We start from the raw sequence: 23476 nt of genomic DNA on the forward strand, positions 1-23476 counted from the left end.
GGCGAAACATCAGAAAAAAAACTCTGCTAGAACATGGCCACATAGCCCAAAAAACCCACAAGATTTAGATTGTAAGCCTGAGGGCAGGGAACCGTCTGACTAAAAAATTGATGTACAGCGCTGTGTAAACTTACAGCGCTTTATAAATAAAGGTTAATAATAATAATAATAAAAAACTATGGATGCCGGCCATGAAAGCCTTTGACTTTTCATTTTGTTAGCTTTGGCCCAGCTTTCAAGTCTATTCAGGTCATTTTGAATTTTGATCCTGTCCTCTGGGGTATTAGCAATTCCTCCTAATTTGGTGTCATCTGCAAATTTGATAAGTATGCTCCCAATTCTGTCATCCAGGTCATTGATAAAGATGTTGAATAACACTGGCCCCAGGATAGAGCCCTGTGGGAGCCCACTGGTCACTTCTCTCCAGGATGAAAAGGAGCCATTGTTGAGCACCCTTTGGGTTCGGCCAGTCAACCAGTTACAAATCCATGTAACAGTTACTTTATCTAGCCCACATTTTACAAGCTTGTTTGCAAGCTTGACATGTTTCAACAAGGCTAAGACTTATTACTAAATCTCATCATGGTCCAAATCCCATTTCTAGATCCAGCTAGACTAGATCTACCAAATCATTTGCTGAGAAATAAATCACCACGTATGCAAACCCTGTTGATACAATGAGTATATTTTTATTTGGACTAGCAATTGGATTTAGGCCCATATATCCTCATGGGTATGGCCTTTGGGTTTTGTGCCCATCTTATCTATTAGGTAGCCAAGGATTTATTTATCCAGGTCATTTTCCTATAATGAAAACACTCTTCCTCATCAAAGATGAGAAAATATGTAAGTATTCTTTAAAATTGCACTCTGAAATGCACTACTAACAGGTCAGCCTGTTACCTTTTCACCCATTGCTCTAATTAATTTGTAGCTGTTTGTTGTATGTAACTACCTACCATAGGGAACATATGGTCACAGCAGAATACTTCAACTTCATGTCCCTTTCTTCTTCTCTCCTTTCATATTATATAATGCTACAAAATGGGTGCACTTTGATTGTCTCTCCCCTTATAATAGCAACAGCACTTTCCAGTTCTATATTGCTTCATAGTGAACTAAGCACTCTCTAAGCAGTTTACAATGTGTAAGCCAATTGATCCCAACAAGCTGGGTACTCATTTTGCAGACCTGTGAAAGGATGGAAGGCTGAGTCAACCCAGAGCCCTGTGAGACTGAATTCACAATGTTGTGGATGCAGCACTGGAATTTAACTACTGTGACACTAGGACTCCTTAGTAACAGCCAATGAAGAAGTGCAAAGCATAAAGCAAGATGATGTCATATGTCCTATTAATGGTGTAGCAATGGAACCAATTTCCTGGATGTCTTTAAAGAGAGGCTGGACCATTATTTGTTGGGGATGCGTTAGCTGGAGATCCCACACTTAGCAAGGGCTTGGCCTCAATGGCCACTGAGATGCCATCCAACTCTGTGATCTTATAACTGCAGTAATACAAAATGAACATTGTAGAGGAGGACCAGCTTTTAAACCAAATTCCTAGTACTCTCTGAGTTCTTTGGAAGCTGATTAGAGCTTTTTCAATGAGAAAATAGTGACAAAAGAAAATCTTCCATGAAAACATAAAAAGGAACGTTGGGTACTTACCGTGACACGTTCATTTCCTGCAGAGAAGGGTCCTGGCATCCTGTAATCTGGGTTTAGCTCCTCCTAATTGCTCCTGTAGGCAGGGACAATAAACAAAAGACCGGCCCCTATATAGGGAGGAGCTAGCCCCCCTGAGCCTCAGTCAATAACAAGCCAAACGACTAGTAAGGTAATCAAGGAACTGAACTTTAGTAACATCTGCTAAGGGTTAACTAGAACACCTTAGAAAAAACTAGTCCAAGAACAAACAAGAACTCAGAAAAACCAATCCAGCAACAAGAAGAAGAACAAGGCAGGTTCACCAACAGGCAGGCAGGGTCGGAGGCCGCAGGCAGCACCCGGGTGAGCAGGATGCCAGGACCCTTCTCTGCAGGAAATGAACGTGTCACGGTAAGTACCCAACATTCCTTTTCCCAGCAGAGAGGGTCCTGTCCTCCTGTAATCTGGGATTTACAAAAGCCCTCTCGAACTGGGAGGGAGGTGCTGCTAGGAGACTGTGGCCCCCCGACACAATCTATTGGAGGAACCTCCTTTCAAATGACTCCTCTGCGGACTGAGACACGTCCAGTTTGTAATGTCTTATGAAGGTCGAAGGTGACTTCCATGTGGCCACCCTGCAAATATCTGACAGGGAGGCGCTAGTGGTCAAGGCTGCAGAGGTAGATGCACTCCTGGTTGAGTGCACCATCAACCCCTCGGGTGGAGTGAGATCAAGAGTTCAGTAGCTCTTTTGAATACAAGACCTGATTCACCTACTCAGAGTCGAGACTGGTACCTTGCACCCCAAAGAGCCCAGGCGAAAGAAAAAGAACATCTCAGATGACCTTAAGGTTGAAGTCCTTTTGATGTAGATTTTGAGGGCTCTGCACACATCCAATGTGTGCCAGGTCTTTTCCAAGTCCTTCTTAGGATCGGGGCAGAATGAAGGCAGGAGAATGTCCTGTGACACCTGAAAGGCTGAGTTGACCCTAGGCATGAAGGTAGGGTGTGGACGAAGGCACACTGAGACAGGCCTAAAAATACACAAGTCTTTACGTACCGGCAGGGCCCCAGCTCTGACACCCATTTGGCGGAGGGAATGGCCATGAGGAAGATGACCTTGAGGGAGAGGTGTTTGAGGAAGGCCTCCCAAAGGGACTTGATCGGCCCAACCGTCAGAGCCTTTAAGACCGTGTTCACATCCCAAGATGGAAAACGATGTCTGGTGGGCAGGCCTTGTTGGAAAACTCCCCTCAACAGCCTCTTAATGTGAGGATGGCTGCCATTCTAGCTGCTCTCGTATGGAGCAGAAACGACGTGATGGCAGACACCTGCCTTATAACCATGTTGGGTCAAGTCCCTTCTTAATGTCATCTTGGATGGACTATAGCAGGTCATCCACTGAAAACCTGAAGCAGTTGGTGAGAACTTGCCTAAGCAGTGGATTATGTGATCAATCAGAATAGAACCTGATCTAATCTGGACCTATGGCAGCTTCCAGCCTATCACTGATCACCTTGTCAACTGGTTATAGCAATGAAGGTGATATTAAGGTGATTTCATTTGTAGTAATTAAGACTTACCACTCTGAAAGAGGAATGTTAATGTCTGACCTCCAATTAAAATCTCAAAACAATGTGCAGTTCTTTACTGGAACATCTGTGAACCTGTGTAAAATAAGACTAATCCCATGGTTAGGCAAAGAAGACACTGGATTAACCTTTATCTCACAGACATTGGTGAGTCCATGCAGAAGCATAGATGCACTCTGTGTTAACAGGGCATGTGGTCAGAATTAAGTCTGATTTCTTTTGAGGATGAACTTGTCTAGAGACTTCAAAAATCACCCCAACTCCATGTAGCAGACTATCATCAACCTGTATGAAGGCTGAGGGATCTCCCGGCTAAATGAACTGCTGATTAAGGAGTCATGGGCGGGTTACAGACCGCCGCTTTGCGGCGGTCTGCTGCCGTCGCCGCTTGCTCCGTGAGGGTGCTGTAACAGCCACACCGCGTGGCTCCCGCGCGGAGCAAAAAAGGAGCTCCAAAATGGAGCTCCTTCTTGCGGCGCCTCTATGATGTCGCGAGGCGCCGCTGGTGCATTTGCGATGTCATAGGCGCCGCGACACGTCTGGACGCTATGTGTCCGATACGTAAACATGGCAGCCCCCATGTGGAAGGGGCGCTGCCATGTTGTACGTATGGAATACGTACTAGGGTTAGGGGGATGCGGAAGCACCGCCCCTTCCTAACCCTAATACGTATTCCATACGTATTTTTTGGCGGTCTGTAACCCGCCATGAAATGGGAACAGGGGGCTTGGCAAGGATAGCCCTCTGGTATCTAATTTTGAGGAGAGAATTTTCTCCACAAAAGGGATCTGTCAAAGGAACACACACCTAAATTTAAAATAGTATAGTGGGCCCTTGATATGTACTGGAGTTGAATTTAGGACTTTGCATGGATACCAGATCCATGGAAGTTGAAGTCATAGAAAATATAATGGTATAGTAAAATGGAGTCTCCTGTATAAAATAGTAAAATCACAGTTTGTTTTTGGAATGAGTGTGTGTGTGTGTGTGTGTATATATAAACAAGCTGTGCTAGCAGAAAAACAAGGCATAGGCACTAGGAAGTCCATTTTCCCAGCCTCAGACGGCAGTGGACAATGGTGTTGTTTGGGCCAGACCTTGGCATGAAAACCCAGATTAGACACTCCCCCACACAGCAGCTAATCTATAACAATAAAATCATAAAATCATGGAGTTGGATGAGACCACAAGGGCCATCAAGTCCAACCCCCTGCCATGCAGGAAATCACAATCAAAGCATGCCCAACAATATGAAAAGGAATCTTGTAGCACCCTGGGACCTCTAAAAGAAAGAGATTGGCAGCATGAACCTTCATGGCCTTGAGCCCAACTCATCATATACATACCTTGTTACAATGGGTCTTCCAAACCAGGCAGCAGCTGAATGGCAAGCCCATCAGCAGGCATTCTTATTTAAAATGTTAACTATCTAGCCAAGGTAAGAGGTAATTGTGATTTTTGTGGCAGACTCTTCAGGGCTGTGCAGGTTGTCTGAATGGGATTTGAAGCAACCCCTTAGCAGAAAAACCTGATTATATTGTTTTAAAACACTCCTGGAGGAAGGAGAGATTCTCTCCCCATGGAGAGGAGTCTGTTTGTCTGTTTTTTATATAATTTTTCTTAACCCCCTGTATTAGTGAGAACCATCTCATGGAAGAAACTGTATTTTTTAGTTTCTTCCCTTTAACAGACATCTCTCCTATGAAAGAAGGGAAGGCAAGGGGAGCCACCTCTCCTGAGGCTAGCTGACTGAGGTTCCCTGTGTTTTATAATAGGAACATAACCCTTTTGCCAATAAAGTGGAACTTGCTTGGTCATCTTAATCCAATATATCTATCATCTAATATGAGATTTTTTCCCCAAAGATCCTCAATGTATGTAAGCATTAGAGGTCTGCTGAGTGACCAGAGGCCTTCTCCTTGCTTGTTACCCTGTTTATTAGCATTTAAATGAATCTGTATTGTTAAAGCTTATGCTCTTAATGAGAAGTGCTATGGCTGAATAACAGTTTGCACAAAGGAGGTAGAACCATGTGCTCATCTTATGTCTTAGGCTGTTCCAGCTAAGGCAAAAAGGCTGTGGCCCTAATGGAGACAGAGATGGATGCCCATGAGGAAGGAAGAAAAATCATCATGTTGGCTTATGGCTAGCCCCTTCCCTTGTTGAATTAGTTTCCAGGCATCTTCTCTGGCCTGGAAAAAGGAGAGTGGGTGAGCAGAAACAGCACAACTCAACTTCATGGGCTAACAGTAAAAAAATGAACACCAGAAAAAGTTAACCAGTATCTCTTGTAAATTGGAGCCCCTAGACCTGTTGCTATTGGGGGGGGGTCTCTCCCCTCCTTTATTTGCCCCATCAAGGGAGGCTGCCTGGGCAGTACCTTCTAACAGGCACTGAGGAAACTGCTCCTGGGTTAGCAGTGACTGAAGACCATTGCTAATCATGGGTAGATAGCTGTATATGGCCTGTAGTGTAGCCCTGATATTCACAGGGCATTTTGTTTTATTTATGTTTAAAACAGCCCCAACTTCAAGCTGGGGTTTAGAAGCTTAGCCCTTTTAATCTCAGGCAGGCTTTATAGTAACCTGGCTGCATTATAGAAGATGGCTTGGTCCTCAGCTCCCTTCCAACTTGCATAAGTAGCTGGGAAGGGCAGAGGGGCTGCTGAGGGACATGGCTCTACATTTATCTGAGGCATGTCTGTGTGCTGACAAGGATAATCTCTAATGGAAAGGAGAGGCCCGCTGCCATAGTTTGGGGCAGCCAAACACAATTGGGAGTGAAGGGAACTCTCCACCCATGATATCCACAAGTGGCTTCCCCCTTTTTATTGTTGTAATTTTTGGGAAGGGAACACAGGAGGATTTGTATCCATGTGCTCTCTCATAGAATTCTTGGGTTGGAAGAGACCCCAAGGGCCATCCAGTCCAACCCCATTCTGCCCTGCAGGAACTCTCAATCAAAGCATACCCAATAGATGGTCCTCCAACCCCTGTTTAGAAGTGGGTGGCAGAGGCCATGCTCTCTCTGGGGAGGACATGAAGCCATTTTGTGCTTTTTTGTGGGATGCTCTGTGACAGCCAAAAAGGACCATTTTAGAGTTGGAAGCTTCAGTTCCTGCTGGGCCAAGTCCAGCTTCCTTTACAGCCATGCGGCTGTACCACATAGAGGAGGAGTCCTCTGCCTCCTTACACACCATCTCATTATAAGAATTCAAAAGGAAAGTGCAGGAGCCCTGGCAACACCACCATGTGTTTCCCAGTCTGCAAAAGGATCCCCCACACCTATGGGGTCCTGGGTGCCATTGGGGCCAGAGATGGGAAGGAAGGGGGAGACCAAGGGTTTATGCCCCCATCTGCCCTCCTGGCAGAGCTCCAAACCTTATGCTAGGCATAGTGCCTGCAATGGCCCTGGCAGAGGCCTCATGGTAATGCCTGCCCCGAGAGAGGGCATTAGATCTGGCAAAGGCTATTTGGTGGCTGGAGAGAGAGGGCGCCTGGTACTCACCCTTCTCCTGTGTCTTCTGGCTGGCTTGCCTCTCTGACCTTGGCCCTGTTTCAGGCTGTGCAGAAGTGATGCAGAGAAATCTCTTGCCATGGCTTTTGGCTGGCCTGTCCTCTGAACTCAGGCCCCAGTGGGCTGAGCAGAGATGCTGAGAAGGGAAGTTTCCATGACTTCTAGCCAGTTTCCTCACTGATCCCTGGCCTTAAGCAGGCTGGGCAGAGGTGATGTGGAGAAACAGAGATATGGAGGGGATACCCCTCATCATCTGTTCCCACGGCTCCCATGTGCTGCAATGCTGTTGCAGAAATCTCCTGTGCTCCCACCATGATAGGGGACAGCTCTGGAGGAGGGGGAGAGTCATTGGCAAAACAAAGACCTTTCTCCAATCCTGGGAGCCCTTGCCATATTAAGTCCTTCTTCATGCTCCCAAGGCAGCAAGAGAAACATGTCAGGGATGATGGGAGTTGTAGCTCTTCCACCTCTGGCTTGAACTCACCACCTGGTTGTGCACCACGCTGACCAGTTTTGGCCAGTGGTTATAGCTTAGCAAGAGTTACAGAGAATAGGCTAAAGACCCTGACAAACTCTCCAAGCCTTCTCACTCTTGCTTCCACAGAAGTCTTCACCCTTCTTCAGGATCCAGCTGGCTCTTGTAGCTTCACCCAAGACACCAGACAACTCAGTAGTCTTATATAAAAGATCTACTTTATTCTACTATATACAGCTCCAATACTATCCAACACAACAATACTCTACTCCTCACTCTCCACTACTACCCACAAAATACATTGGGATGCATAGTCATTATTATAGTTAATGCATGGTACCACCCACTGTTGTCTGTTTCCACCCAGTAGGCGTGCACACCATTCTCATTGGTTCTCTTGGTTCATCCTACAATTAATGATTTCATCATCTCAGCCTTGACTACTTAACAATTGTCAGGTGTGTCCAATTATCCACCTTGCATCTCTGTCCTTGGCAGTCAGGACTTGTTAATTGTATTACCATTTACACCTGTGTGGTTCTCAATTGGCTTCTGCTGAGTCACCCTGACTCTCACATACATGTTTTATTTCATTTACTGTATATCCCATGTTGCTTTTGCCTTAACAAAACAAAGAGAAGAAAAGGACTGAAGTGGCAGTAGTGAAGAAGCTGCAGAGCAACAGCAAACACATCCCAAAGGGTCTCTCTCTGAAGCCAGCTCCTTCTGTTGAGCTGGCAGACCCTGAGCTAGGGAAGCCTGAGCTTAGCCAGTGCTCTTGGGGTCCTCTGCCATAGCCACCACCAAGGATGGGGGGAAAGGCAGGAGAGAGGAGGAGAAGGGAAGGCCAAGAGAACTCTCAAACCGCTTTTGAGAAAGGAAAAACCTTGCTGGCTCGAAGAGACACATCCTGCTAGGAGCATAGGCAGGAACAAGACTGAGGCTCAGGAGGGCTAGTTCCTCCCTATATAGGGGCCAGTCTTTTGTTTATTGTCCCTGCCTACAGGAACAAATAGGAGGAGATAAACCCAGATTACAGGAGGACAGGACCCTCTCTGCTGGGAAATTAGATTAGATTAGAGCTTTTTCAATGAGAAAATAGTGACAAAAGAAAATATTCCATGAAAACATAAAATGTCTATTATTCCTAGCTTTCCAATGCAGCTGAGCCATAGGAGAGACAGAAGCATATTCTAGGACTCTCCTGTGGCCTGTATAAATTGAAAGTTGCCCTAAAATGTGCCTCAGAGTCTCCTGGAAGACAGAAGTGTTCTTTTCAGAACAATCCAGATTGAAAGGGCTATTGGAGAATCAGAAGCTTCTATCTCCTGATATGCAGGAGGAAGACTACAAAAGATAAGAGTCCATAATTTCATTTTGTTAATAATGTATTCTGTTAATTACCCACACAGATTTAATAATTGAATTTTGGCAGTATTAACATCTACCCATTGATTACTGTTACACTTTGCTCTCTCTGCTAAATTGAAGAGCCTTTAGAATCCAATACTTTCTTCCCAAGAATGTAATTATGTACTGCAATTCAGTTTTACAATTGCTTCAAGTAGAGACCTCATTCTAAACATTGTGTGGAGGTCTCCCCTGAAAGATATGATACAGGAGAAACAGAAATTTGACTTACCAGGGCCATTTAAATATTGTGTGAGTGAACAGTGCAACCGCACAATTATAGGCTCTGTGCGAATTACGTCCCATGCCACTGCAATTTCTTCCTGAATCAAGAGTACAACAGAAGCCATTAGCCATTATCATCAGGTTTAAATTCCACTGTTCTCTCATCTAGGGCTGGTAAAGAAAATGAATGTGTTCACCTAAGTTGCTGTCTAAATTGATTTTGCAAGACATAAGTTGTATCAGCTTCTACCTAATATTAGGACCTAAAAAGAGGTCAGTGATAAAAACTCTGGATTCACACACTGACAGAGTATAAAACTTTCCCATGGCAGCAATTCTATGCACATCTCTGCAAGAGAGAAAACTGGTTCCAAAGGACAGTGAGGCCAAACTACAACTGCCATTCCCCATGCTTTATTTCTCAGGGGAAACTGCAGAATGAGTCTCATTACTGGCATAAAGGTGGGATGTATAATAATAAAAACAATAACAACAATAATATCAATGTATAATACAATATACAATATCTGGAGGACCACACATGAACTATCTTTAGAATACAGGATTGTTGCCTCAATAAATGCAGTAAATTACTTCTGGATTAAAAAAGGGAAAGGTTTCTCCTTAAAATGAATGTCTAGTTGTAGCCAACTGTAGGGGGCAGTGCTCATCTCCTAAGCTGAAGAGCCAGCACTCTCTGAAGCATAACTGCACAGAATGCTGTTACCTTCCTACCAAAGTGGTACCTATTTATCTACTTGCATTTGCATGCTTTTGAACTGCTTGGTTGGCAGAAACTGGGACTAGTGATGGGAGCTCACCCTATCACATGGCACTTGGGCCTTGATTTGCCAACCTTCGGACCTTATGATCATCAGAAATGATGTCTTACCCAGTATACCTCAGTATAAATTTAGAATAAATAAACAAAGAACCAGACTTCTTGTTCTGGATCAGGAATATTTACTGAAAAGCAGAAAGACATAGTAAGTGTTCATCTGCTTTTATTACAGAGGAAATTTTGAAAAATAGACTGTGATATTAGAGGGGGCCTGCTGCTTCAACTAAAAATCAAAGTCCCCTGATGCAAGTAAAGTAGCTCTTTGCATCTTGCCTCATGGCTGTTTGCTCATCAGCTCATCTCAGTGGTTGTACTAGTCAGCTCTCCACTCCACTATCTTCCAGTTTCATAGTCAGCACTGGGATTAGTTTAATTAGAGCACAGCTTATGTCTACAACTTTAAAGTTGCAAGATATGAATTATAATGAAGTGATTGTTTTGTTCCCATAAACTGCCATGAATACTTATAAAGTAAGCTTCTCTATATTTCCAATTTAAAAGTCTTCCATCTGTGCATGAAAACTAGGGGAATAATTTGGTAATGATATATACAGTAGTCCCTCGGGTTACGAAATTAATTCGTTCCGCCGCTCCGTTCGTAACCCGAGTAATTTCGCAACCCGAAAAGGCTTTCCGTTAGCGCTGGAAAGCCGCTAGCCGCGCTTTGCGTTTGAATCTCACGCCGAAAAAAATTTCGTAACCCGAAAAAAATATCGTATCCCGGAACAGTTTTTTCCAATCTAACTTTTTCGTATCCCGGAAATTTCGTAACGCGATCAATTCGTATCCCGGGGTACCACTGTATATATTTGGTAGAGCTATTCATAAAACAATCTTGGACAGAGATCACATGAAGTTACAACCTAACACACATATCATCTATAGAAGTTTCTAACAGAAGAAAAGGGAAGATTATTTCCATCATTCCACCTTTCTCTCTGCAGCTTCTTATGCTCACTTCCATGGTGTTCTGTAAGGCTGTCAACTGTTCAGCATATATTCAGGGATGGGGGTGAGCAGAAAGGACTATAGGGAGAAAGCAATATAAAAATATTTTGCCATCCCTTCAAATAGCACAGGAATCTGTTTGATGAAAAACACTTCTGTAAATGGAAAGCCACCATTTGTTTCCACCACTGGACACTATCTTCAGATGTTTCTGTAGAAAATCAAACCATAAACACATCCCACAGAAGTTTCTGTGGGTAGCTGACTACACATCTAGCTGAAAAAGAGAATTAGACATGTATTAATGTTTTTATACTACTATTCCATTAGATTACTTACATCAAGAAAGCTAACATCAATATGAAGATCAATATCTACATCATCAATGGCTCCATATTCCCTGAAAGAATAGAATGACATATTGCGCTTAATGTTAATTGCATTGATCATCTGAAAGAAGTATAATACTATTAGCAGGCTGAAGTATTCAAAACAAGAAGACATTCAACGATGCCCAGGATCCTATAGGTTGCACTGATGTGGATAAGCTAATAGTGGGTGTTAATACAGCAGTGTCAAGCGCTACATGACAACAAGAAAAAGGCAGTCGGGGTGTGATGGGGAGAAGGAATCTGCCAACTACAAGCCTGTGGCACAGGTGACTGTCCAAGTCACCCTTCTGGCTGTATGGAACCTCTAGGAGCCAAGAATTCAAGGAGTGCAAGTTGGAACCATCCACACTACACACTAAGGTCCTCGGGGAAGAATCTACTTCAGCCGAAAAAATCTAGACTAACCTCAGTTACGCAGAGGGCCTTCTCCACTGCTGGTTCGAACCATTGGAATGGCCTGCTGAAGGAGATCCGCCACACTTCTACTCTTACAGCCTTTAAGAAGGCTCTTAAGACGGGTCTCTTCCGGCAGGCCTCAACTACCTAGTTCCTCTCCCTGTTTATTGTGACTTATGTCGCTCTGTCCACTAATTCTTCTCTTAAATTTAATGCCCTGGTGGTGCACTGGTTAAATGCCTGTATTGCAGCCACTCACTCAAAAACCATAAGGTTGTGAGTTCAAGACCAGCAAAAGGGCTCAAACTTGACTCAGGCTTGCATCCTTCTGAGGTCACTAAAATGAGTACCCAGATTGTTGGGGGCAAATTAGCTTACACTTGTAAACCGCTTAGGCAGTATGAAGCAGTATATAAATGAAGCTTGTTTGTTTGAATTAAATCAAGCTCCATCAGAGCTAGCATCAAGAAGAAGAGCCCCCCTCCCTCCATGTCAACTATCATCATCTGGCCTGGGAGGGAGTGATAAAGACAGGCCCAACTCCATCCGGCCTAGCTGTGAATTATTGTGACTTACGTCACTCTGTTTTATCTTATCTTATCTTATTGTATTGTATTCTCTATGTATTTTTATTGCTGTAACCTGCCCTGATTACTTGTGATTGGGCGGGCTATAAATAAATCATTATTATCATTAATATCATTACACAGTTGTAGTGCTACTATGTCATTGTAATTGCCATGGTTCTGTGCTATGGAATCCTGGGATTTGCAGTTTAGGGAGTGGCATTTAAAATTCTGAGCCAGAGTGTTCCAGGGCTTTGCCAAGCTACACACCCTATGATCCCATAGGACAGACCCATGGCAGTTAAAGTGGAATAATAAAGCTAAAATTGTGAAGTGTGAATAGGCCCCAAGTTTCATCTCCCCCCCCCCCCCAGTTGTAGCTATTGCTGTATTCTTTCCACATTGTGAACTCACCACTAGTATAATGGAGTACTGTGCTAATAAGATCCTTGTATCTATCAAGTTTCAGTGCACTGACTAGATTATTGCAGTATTGAAAGCATTCTATTACATCAGCTACAACATGGTTTTCCAATGGCTTTTGGAGGACTACAGCTTTCTTGGTAAAGCACATATTCTAGATGTTAGGAACTGTAATACAAAACAAGTGGCTGCAACTGCAGTGGGGAAGAGTGGGAAGCATTTGTTTCATAATTTGGGTCAACATAAAATGATACTGCTTTACTGTCAAAGCTATCAAACACTCCAGCCAGAGTAAATGATTTTTGTTGTTGTTGTTATTGTACTGATTTCAATGGGTGAAACAACTACTCACTCAGCTATGTAGAAAGAGTAATCCCAATGACTTTAGGGTCACCTAGGAAAGCAGCCCCAGTATGTAGGATGGGATGGAGAATTTTGAAAGTAGGCATGGGGCCTAAGCATTTCTTCCAGAGTGTTAATGCTTGCTACACTTCCATTTTGTTTCTCTTCCCTCCTCCCATCTCTTCTTCCCTCTCTCTCCTCCTCTGAGATAAACTATATATATATGTCGGGACTTGCATGTTGTTTTGTGACTTCAAAGGCTGGATGACAATTTTCCTTTGCCAAGTACAAGAGTAAAATGAAAGAGCTGAAGGAGCAAAATGTCCAGTGGAGAAGTAGTGGAAACTGAGGTCAAGATCCTACTGGGGTGCTCTCCTCATGCAACTCCTGATTGTGGTTGTATTTTCTATGAACTTGTATAAATGATTATCCAATATTTCTTTATACAAGTGGTTTCCTGGGGTGCAATAGTATTCCTCCAGAGCTCTGTCCTTCCTCATGATTATGATAGCAACTGATCAGATCCTCAGAATTGTCCCATGGAACTTTCAGCCAAATCCAGGAACTGTCCACACCATCATCAGACTATTTACTGCCATCCCCTTTGTAATCCATGTCATTATTTTAGTGAGGTTTTCAGCTTCATGGATTTTTAATGTCACTTTTGTTTTAAACTTAAAGCCAAGTGCTGCTTCTAAGTAGAACAGACCTACTGAATCTAACAGATTGATAAAATGCTTAGCTTACTATTTAGGAATTGGTTCAATGGTCTGCTCCAGCTCGAGCTAGCAATTGAATTTAGAACATAATGATTTCCTTGTTCACTACTTTCTGCCTCTGTTGACAAACAACTACATTTCATATAGGCATAGTGGATTAGACGATGGTTTCATTTATTCCATTCAGCATCCTACAATGGTTGCCAGATGATTTTAAAAGCTCGCTAGTAGGGCAAATGTACTTTCTTTCCAGAAGCTGATATTCTGTGACCCACATCTGATTATTTTGTTATTCCCCTCGCCTGTATCTAGTTATAGATAACTGTATCAACTGTAACTCATTATATCCTATCCCTGATAATGAGAAAGTGGCTGCCACTATCCTCAGGCATCCTATGCATGAGGGGGGATGCAGAGAGATTTGCTTTTCAGGGTTCCTGTCCCAGACAAAAAATATCTAGCTCCATCAGGGCTACCCTCAAGAAGAAGAGCCCTCCCTCCATGGCAACTGTCATCTTCTGGCCTGGGAGTAAGTGAAAAGGCTGGCCCATCTCCATCAGGGCTAGCCTCAAGAAGAAGAGTGTATTTTTATTTTTATGTATTTTATGTTTATATATTTTTATTGCTATAACCCGCCTGGATTCCTTGTGATTAGGCAGGCTATAAATCATCATCATCATCATCATCATCATCATCATCATCATCATCATCATCTGTATGGATAGTGTTGTTACACAGTCTAGCCACAAGGTGGCACTGGAATTAGCTATATCTGGGTGGAGTTTTCCAATATTGATAAATTTATTGTCTAGCTTTCAGACTAGACTATTGCATGATGTCAGTCCTGTCTATTTTCCCCTGTTGTGAGGGTACTGTAATCTCCCAATAATACCATCTTAAAAAAATACAGACTCAAGTGTACCTACTTATCCATCTCATGGACAAAAACATGGTCTCTGGATGAAAAGGCATAGAACTGCAGAATGTTACTTCTCAAACACTGTTAAAATGTTTTACTGTGGCAAATTAAAAATTGCTGAATATAACCATTGACTGGGCTGGGTGGGGATGGGATTGGAGAACGATGCCTTTTGCAAAGGTAGCCCTGATGTAATTTGCAGCTGTGTCCCAGTGGCCAGACAGATTTGGAGAAGTCAAAGAATAACAAGTGAACCAGAGAATGGAAAATTAATATTCAAGGGAGCATTTTTTACCACCAAGGAAGTTATAAGTACTCTCAACAGGAAAAGAAATCAAAGGGAAAAAATTATTTGGCAAGCCAGAAGGAGCCAGTTTGAACTAAGCCCCAGAAGATCACACCAACTATAATGAAGGGGGCACTGAAGAAATTAAACACACTGACACTTTTATACGAAGTTACATTTACTTTCATAGCCGACAGGCCCCATGGGAGCTTATTATGAAGGTATATGCAGTTTCCACAACTTTAGCTGTTATCGGGCCTGGCAATTAAATGATTATCTTGTTCATTTCCTGTCTGGCCTTTAATTTCAAAAGTCCTCTGTACTTAATGAATTCCCACTTAATTCTAACGGCATGTAATGAAAATAAGATTTTCTTGCAGTCATATTGTCTAAGGAACTGAAACACCTAGAAATTCAATTCATATGTCACTCAGCATAATGAATTTTAAGGAGTGTTAATTTGGCTTTACTACAAGGTCTAGTTGGTTGGAGTGTTCCACATATCTTTTTCTGAGATATAAGAATCTGTATTCAAAACAATTCCTGATAAATTTTCAAATAAAAAGAAAAAGGTAAGGTTGGTCTGCAAATAAAAGCATTCTTAATTCAACTCCAGATATAGCCAACAAAAAGAGAGAGATACCTGAGAGATACTGCGCTTGGCCCATAGATCTCTCTTACTGCCGCCAAATCTGCTTCCAACTGTGGGTGCTTGTGAAGTTCTCCATCATAACTAACCTGTAGGGGGACAAAATGGTTTCTGCTTAACATAACACAAAACAGAATGGCAGAGAAAGGTTTTCTCTCAAATATATTTTTGTTCTTTTATTTCAGTAGTTGAGATCACACTGGGGTAGAAACTCAGAGAGACTTAATACATAGTCCTCTTCCGCAGTCCTCCTCCTTACAGGGTATACCAAGAGTGTTACATTTGGAAGTTCTGTTTTCTCATTTTGCTAAGAGAGAATGTGCACCTATCCCAACCCACAACCTACATTAAATGCTTCAGTAAATGTAAGAAACTTCCAACTGGATGCAATCCTATGTTCATCCCCCCCCCCAAGTGGTTCCAAGCACTTTAGGATGACCCTATGAAGAGCATGAGCACAGCAAGCCCTCTTTTACTTTGTTCCAAAGCAACTGGCAATGCAGAGATGTACTAACTCTCAGCATGGAAATTTTGTTTTCTTATCACAGTTATAAGAAGAAAAGATAGACAAGCTTGATAGAGCTATAGTCAGAGATCTGCATAATCTCTTTTTCAAAGCCATACAAATTAGTCATTGCCAAATAACAGTTGCATATTTGAGGGCTAAATGTGTAGGAAGAGGGTGAGAGGGATTCTGGAAACTGTAATCCCAAAAGCAATTTTCCACGTTCTGCCCCCATCCTAACCATTTATCCTCCAAGTTGCAGCTGAATTCATCCTCCTCCTCCTCTTCCACCAATATCCCACCTTTCCCCCAAAGCAGGCACTCAAGGAAACTTACAAAATTTAAAACAAATATAAATAAAACCACATGCAAAGGTGTAAGTAAAAATATATAAAATTTAAAATGCACTCAATCTTTCCTTTAACAGTTTTAAACAAATACATTAAAAGATAAGATATAGAAGTCAATAAAATGACACATACTGATGAAAGCCCTTGCTTGTCAGATGATGAAAATTTCAGTTCAAAATACTGAAGCAATACTGGGTTGCCAGCGCCCTGCCCTACAGTTATCTTTTGGATTTATTTTGATGTATGTGTTCTCTGCTTTTGTGGGAAGAAAGAAGGCACAACACACTATGGTTTCCAGCACATTTCAAGATATGCTTCTCAAGAACATTCCATATCATGTCCAAGTTTAGACATAAGAACAGCTTTGCTCGATAATGCAAATTGCCTTCTCCCATGCATTTGGGATAACATAAATTGTCCTCCATCGTGCAGTATGCATCGCTATTATTGCCTTTCCCTACATACACATATTCTCCTCTCCCCTGAAATGAAAAAGTAATGAATGCAGTAACCTTTATTTCATAATAAAGGTGTGGCCTTGATACATAGGAACACCGTGTCCCTCACCAGGAACCACATCCGACAGACTTCCTATATCGAGTGTATTTACCTGACCCTAAAGGTTAGGGACAGTCTAGGGATTCTGCTAGTGTATCGGCCACCCTGTGCATTAGCGGACTCCCTTAATGAGCTGACACAGCTGGTCGCTGAACTGATGTTGGAGACGCCCAGGCTTCTCGTCCTGGGCGACTTCAACATCTCTCTCATGGCCAGCTATGTTCCACCCGGTGCGGCTTGGGAATTCATGGATACCATGGCGGCCATGGGCCTGTCCCAGCTGATACAGGGTCCTACGCATTGCGCGGGTAATACTCTCGATTTGGTCTTCTGTTCAGATGCGGAGAATCCGTGGGTGGAAATAGCTAATGTTTCCCCCCTGTCATGGACGGATCATTTCCTGGTAGAGGTGAAAGTCAAGGCCTCTACCCAGATCCCCCCCGGGGGTGGTGGACCTGTTAGGATGGTCCACCCTCGAAGGCTGATGGAACCTGAGAGGTTCCAAGAAGCCTTAGAGGGGCTCGCGGTTGGAAGTGACGGCGACTCTGTTGAGGCCCTTACCGGTATCTGGAATACCGGTCTTTCGAGGGCTATACACAGGATCGCTCCCAAGCGCCCTCTCAGGTCCGCTTCCAAACGTAAGCCCTGGTATACGGAAGATCTCTGGGCGAGGAAGCGGGTTCTGCGACGGCTAGAGTACCGTTGGCGGAAACACCTTCGATTAGACGACAAGGCTCTCCTAGTCCAACTCCTAGTCCAACTGTTAAAGGACTATGGAGAGGCAATACGAGCAACAAAGAACTCGTTCTATGGTGCTCGTATTGCGTCCGCTGAGTCACGTCCGGCAGAGTTGTTCAGGGTGGTCAGGGAGCTAACTCAGCTCCCTCCCGCCCTGAACCAGATCCTTAAACCTTCTAAGGCCTGCTGTGACCTGTTTAACGACTTTTTTGCGGATAAAACCTCTCGTATAACCGAAGGTCTGAACGCCGACATTTTAGCAGAACCAAGGGTAGAAGTATCCAGAGCCTCCATGGACTATGTTAAACTGGATCAGTTTGAGTTGGTGAGTACCGAGGATGTGGACAAGATCCTCGGAAGTGTTCGGAAAACGACCTGCTCTCTCGATCCCTGTCCCTCGTGGTTAGCAGCCCAGGGGGGGGCGGTAGTAACATCATTGTTACACCGGATAATTAATACATCTCTGAGGGATGGGCAATTTCCATCGGATCTTAAATTGGCCATTGTAAAACCGATCCTAAAAAAGCCCTCCCTCGACCCCCTGGTACATAACAATTATCGGCCTATTTCACTGCTACCATTTTTGGGAAAGGTGATTGAGAGAGCGGTTGCAATCCAGCTTCAGGCGGTCTTGGATGAAACGGATTATCTGGACCCATTTCAAACTGGCTTCTGGGCGGGTTACGGGGTTGAGACGGCCATGGTCGCCCTGGTCGATGATCTCCGTCTGAGCGTCGACAGGGGAAGCGTGTCCCTATTGGTGCTCTTGGACATCTCAGCGGCTTTCGATACCATAGACCATGGTATCCTTCTGGGACGCCTGGCAGAGGTGGGAATCGGGGGCACTGCGCTCCAGTGGTTCCGGTCCTACCTCTCTGGGAGGTCCCAGATGGTGCAGCTGGGAGACGTGTGCTCCGACGAGCGGACCCTTAAAACTGGGGTCCCTCAAGGAGCCATTCTGTCTCCCATGCTATTTAACATTTACATGAAACCGCTGGGAGAGGTCATCCGGAGACATGGGGCGCGTGGTTATCAGTACGCTGATGACACCCAAATCATTTTCTCTATGTCTCCGACTGATGCAGTGACTGGGGATGGCGTCTCTCCTCTCGTGGCCTGTCTAGAGTCAGTAATGGGCTGGATGAGGGAAAACCGACTCAAATTGAATCCAGAGAAAACGGAGGTACTAGTGATAGGTTCTCCTGGTCCAGGAATGGCGGTGGTTCCACCTGTCCTGAACGGGGTCACGCTCCCTGTGAAGGACTCCGTGCGCAGTCTGGGGGTGCTTCTTGACTCGTCGCTTCACCTGACTGCTCAGGTGAATGCGACGGTCAAGAGCACCTGTTATCAGCTTCGGCTGATTCGCCAGCTGCGCCCATACCTGGCCCAGAGGGACCTAGAAACTGTTGTACATGCTCTGGTAACTTCGAGACTGGATTTCTGCAATGTACTCTACATGGGGCAACCCTTATACCAAACTCGGAAGCTTCAGATGGTGCAGAATATGGCAGCCCGGCTGGTCACTGGTGCTCCCAGGGCCAGCCATATAACACCGGTTTTAAAAGATCTCCATTGGCTGCCCATCCGCTTCCGAGCTCAATATAAGGTGTTGGTAATTACCTATAAAGCCCTAAATGGCTTGGGCCCAGGATACCTAATGGACCGCCTCTCCCCGTACATTCCGCCTCGCACCCTCAGAACGTCTGGGCAGCAGCTACTGAAGGTGCCTGGGGCTAGGTTAGCCCACATCACGGAGGACATTCTCCATAGCTGCCCCAGCCCTTTGGAATGTGCTGCCCACAGAGCTCCGCTCGTCTACCACCCTGGCCCAATTTAGGAAGGATCTTAAAACCTTCCTATTCCAACAGGCATTCCCAGAATAAAAATCCTGTGGGCCTCCCTCCTCTTCCGTGGCCATGAGGCTGGGCTATGGGGCTTTTTGCCTGTTTTGATTTTATTGTTGTGGATTTTTAATTTGTTTGTATATTGTGTTTTAATATGATGTAAGCCGCCCTGATCGTAGGAAGGGCGGCATGTAAATAAAAATTTTATTTATTATTTATTATAAACAATTCAAAATTTAATCCTTAAAGTTGTTAAGCAATTATAAACTGCTTTTCTTCTCTCATTTTAGAATCAGCAGTGCTTATTTTATTCACACAGTAGAACTCAAAGTGGTTTTTGAGCATGGCTGAAAGATGGCAGTTATTACCAAAGCCAACACAATTTTCCATGCATTTGTTAGGCTCAGATTGCTTCTACGTGTCTGTTTTTTTTTAGGGCTCATGGTATTATGACAGGAGACTGGCAGACAACTTCAGTTTGCTTGTCACCCACAAACCATACCTTGTGGAAATATAATTATTGGCAGGATCTTAAGGAGAAGCAAGCAACATTATCATAAGACCAGATGGCTCAAAATATCCAACAAAGTATCTAATTTAATCCAATTGGATCATTTAATTTGTAAAGTCACAATCATAGCTAGAAATACATTACTTCTAGCAATGACATGAGTCCCAAAGCAGGAAAAAGGTGAGATGTATAAAAATAAATACAAAGGGGTGGGGGAGCGAAGGAGAAGAAGCAAAAGGAGATAAAGAGGCCTAGTAAAGTTAAACTGTCCCTCAAAAAAGTATAGCCACATTAGGATTTTGACACTTTACACTAGTGAAACAAACACTACAGTGTCAGTCCATGGCTTCAATTTTAATGGAGGGTGAATCCACTCTATCTTCTAATTGAAATTTGAAAGGAACAATGTAAGCAAAAAGGAAGAGTCTTTTGTCGTACATAGAGGACGTGTGATATTGCAAGAAAATACTGGATTCAGTTACATTTCACAATGGATGACATGTTGAAATTTACATTTCAATTGATGCTAGAACTTTTTTTTTTAACCTAGGAATCCTGGAAGAACAGATAAAGGAGAAATATGGAAGAACTGTCCAACAGGTGTTTACAGCAGCAAGTATACTGTATGTGTAGAAACAGAATGCTATAGATACTCCATTACAAGTCAAATGGTTCATAAAACTGTACAACTTTGCAAAAATGGACAAAGTGATCAATTTGGTTAAAGAAGTAGTTTAAAAAAAAGAATAGGAATTGATAGCTGATTTCCTAAGAAAATATTGGGGGGGGGGGAATTCTAGGATTTGAAGGATAGTAAACTTTGGATTAATAAGTAAAAGCCTATTTTATAGAGGACTTCAAAGAATTTAATAACTATAATCCTAATTTAGTTGGAAGTCATATGTATTCTCTTTTTCATTTTTATTATTATGCATAATATGTTAGTGTATGCAGTGTGTAAATGTAGTAATTTCTGCCATAAATGTTTTTATATCATTAAAAGTTGTGTTTTAATACAATTTAAAAAATAAAACAAAAATAAAGGAGCTATCCAAGGTGTTGAAACCTGGCCCTTAAGAATCTTTGATAGAGACTTCGAAGTTCAAACTTAAACCATTGGCATGGGACTCACCAGGCATCACTGATAGAATATTCAACCAATAATTGGTAAATAATGGAATATAATATCTAATGCAAAATTGGTGGCTTATAGTCCATGAGCCTCATGCAGACCTTGAATATATTTAATTCAGACCCCTTCAACAAGTGACAGTCAAGTGACAGACAGCATGTTTATCTTCCACTCCTATAGTGTGCCATCTCTTCCTGCCATGTTGATCCCTCAACTCACTTTATGAACAAAGTCTAGAAAGAAGGGGTAGCAGAGAAAAGGAGTCAGCAAGTGGCCCAAGGAGAGAGCCTGGAAAGGTTACTTTTTGACTACAAAACTTGGAAGAGCAAGAGGAAGGTGACAGAGCATGCCTAGAAGAAAGCAACCAAATTGATGAATGGAAACCTTGCCCTATGAGAAGTGGCTTTGGGAGGTGGACGTTTAGCAAAAATTAAGAGAGAAAATGACAGCCTCCTTTAAATATTTGAAGAGATGAAGGAGCAAGCTTATTTTCTGCTGCTCCAAAAACTAGTACACAGAAGTGAACTGAAACTACAGGAAAAAGAGATTCCACCTTAACATTAAGAAGAGCCTGCTGTGGTAACAGCTGCTCAACAGTGGAAAAGGCTGCTTCAGGGTGTCCTTTTAGGAAGATTTTTAAACAGAGGCTGGATGGCCACTGTTAGGAGGGTTTTGATAGTGTCTCCCTGCATGGCAGGGGTTGGACTGGATGGCCCTTGAGGTCTCTTCCAATTTTATGATACTGTGATTCTAAGAAGAGTGAAAAGGGTGGGGTAGGGTAGAAAGAGAGTTAAGAGGTACCCTGTAGTGAGTTTGGTGTCTGTCATTACGCAGATAGTTATCAGAGCTCTTCTTAGTATCATGACCAAATATTAACAGTTGTCCATTGCCACAGAAAGGGTTAATTTATATTTAGCAGGCATTGCTAGATAGTTTTGCTTTAGTTTGCCAAAGGAGCAAGGAGGAGAGCAGGAAAGTGAACTGTTCTGTTTCCAATCTGCCTATACATTTCTCAGAGGTATTGGAATGGGAGATGGGTCACACCAGCATACCTGAATTTCCTTTGTTTGCTTTTGCATTATAAACTTCTTGGCAATGCACCTTCGATTAACCCCATTTAGGGAGGTACAACATCATAGTGTGCCCCTCCCTGGAACTTGAGCACCTAAAACTGTGATGCATGCACTGGTAACCTCACAACTCGACTTCTACAATGCACTCTACATAGGGCTGCCCTTGCACTTAGTCTGAAAAATTCAATTAATTCAAAATATGGTAGCCAGATTGGTCACCGGGAGATCTAGGGGTGACCATATAACAAATATATTAAAATCTCTACACTGCCTGCCTATTAGCTTCTGGACACAGTACAAGGTTCCTGCATGGCAGAGGGTTGGACTAGATGGCCCTTGTGGTCTCTTCCAACTCTACGATTCTATGATTCTAAGGTGTTGGTTATAACCTTTAAAGCCATTCATGGCTTGTGCCCAACTTACTTACAAGATCGCCTTCTTGCATATAATCCGCCCCACACACTGAGGTCCTCTGGTAAAAACTTACTACAGTCAGCAAAAACTAGGCTGGTGGTGGTTACCCAGAGGACCTTTTCTTCTGTCGCTCCCAAGTTATGGAAAAGTCTGCTGGACATATTGTCAGTCCTGACTGCTTCAAAAAGGCAGTCAAGATGTATCTCTTCCGGCAGTCTTTCCCAGACTAGCCTCTCAGTGGCCTCCCATCAATTGCCCCTTAATTGTCCCTGCTCAGTTTATAATTAAAATGTAATTTTATTGTGGATGGGAGGGTTTATGGGCTATGCTGTTTTGCTGTATTTTAATGTTGTTTTATTATTGTTAGCCGCTTTGACCTGCTTGGAGAGGCGGGACATTAATAATAATAATAATAATAATAATAATAATAATAATAATTTAATAATAACAATTATTATTATTATTATTATTATTATTATTATTATTATTATGGATCATGTCTGGCTAACTATAGGGGCATTTCTACTACTTTCTGTGAGGAAATGCTGGACTTCATTACATAAAGCAGTGGCACTCAAAATTTTTACTTTTGGCACTGCCCCCCCCCCCCTTAATCTACATGTGGACACTGCACCACCACACATTTATGAATAAAAATATTTTGTTTATTTAGTGTATGTGTTTTCATGTGCACATTCATCTATATTCATATTTTTAATATTTTATAAGGAAAAACATAATTCAAATTATAACAAATTTATTTAAATAAATTCAATATTTAACTCAACACATATACATTTTCATATAAAAACGTTGGGGACGAGAAGGAGGAGGAGGCCCCCCTTGAGCAACTCTTATGCCCCCTTCCCCCGGGTGCCACCCTACCATTTGAAAAGTACTGACATAAAGGACAGGAAAACGTTCTCTGTTGGTACTGCTTCATTTATCACCAACAAGCTTATCTTATACAGGTGCCAGTTTTCAGTACCAAAAATAGTCTTGAG

General features: G+C 43.0%; 1 protein-coding gene across 1 annotated transcript in view; it reads right to left on the reverse strand.

The window, feature by feature from the left end:
* The window catches only part of PARP8 (poly(ADP-ribose) polymerase family member 8), a 256876-nt gene that overhangs the window by 58045 nt on the left and 175355 nt on the right, over positions 1–23476 (reverse strand). Inside the window, exons 7-9 of the mRNA XM_042454520.1 lie at positions 15342–15436; positions 10995–11055; positions 8874–8964 (exon numbers count right to left, since the gene is read on the reverse strand). Coding sequence (XP_042310454.1) covers positions 8874–8964; positions 10995–11055; positions 15342–15436 — 247 coding nt within the window. The remainder of the gene's footprint in view (positions 1–8873; positions 8965–10994; positions 11056–15341; positions 15437–23476) is intronic.

The sequence above is a fragment of the Sceloporus undulatus genome, chromosome 2 (assembly GCF_019175285.1).
Source record: "Sceloporus undulatus isolate JIND9_A2432 ecotype Alabama chromosome 2, SceUnd_v1.1, whole genome shotgun sequence".
Classification (NCBI taxonomy): domain Eukaryota; kingdom Metazoa; phylum Chordata; class Lepidosauria; order Squamata; family Phrynosomatidae; genus Sceloporus; species Sceloporus undulatus.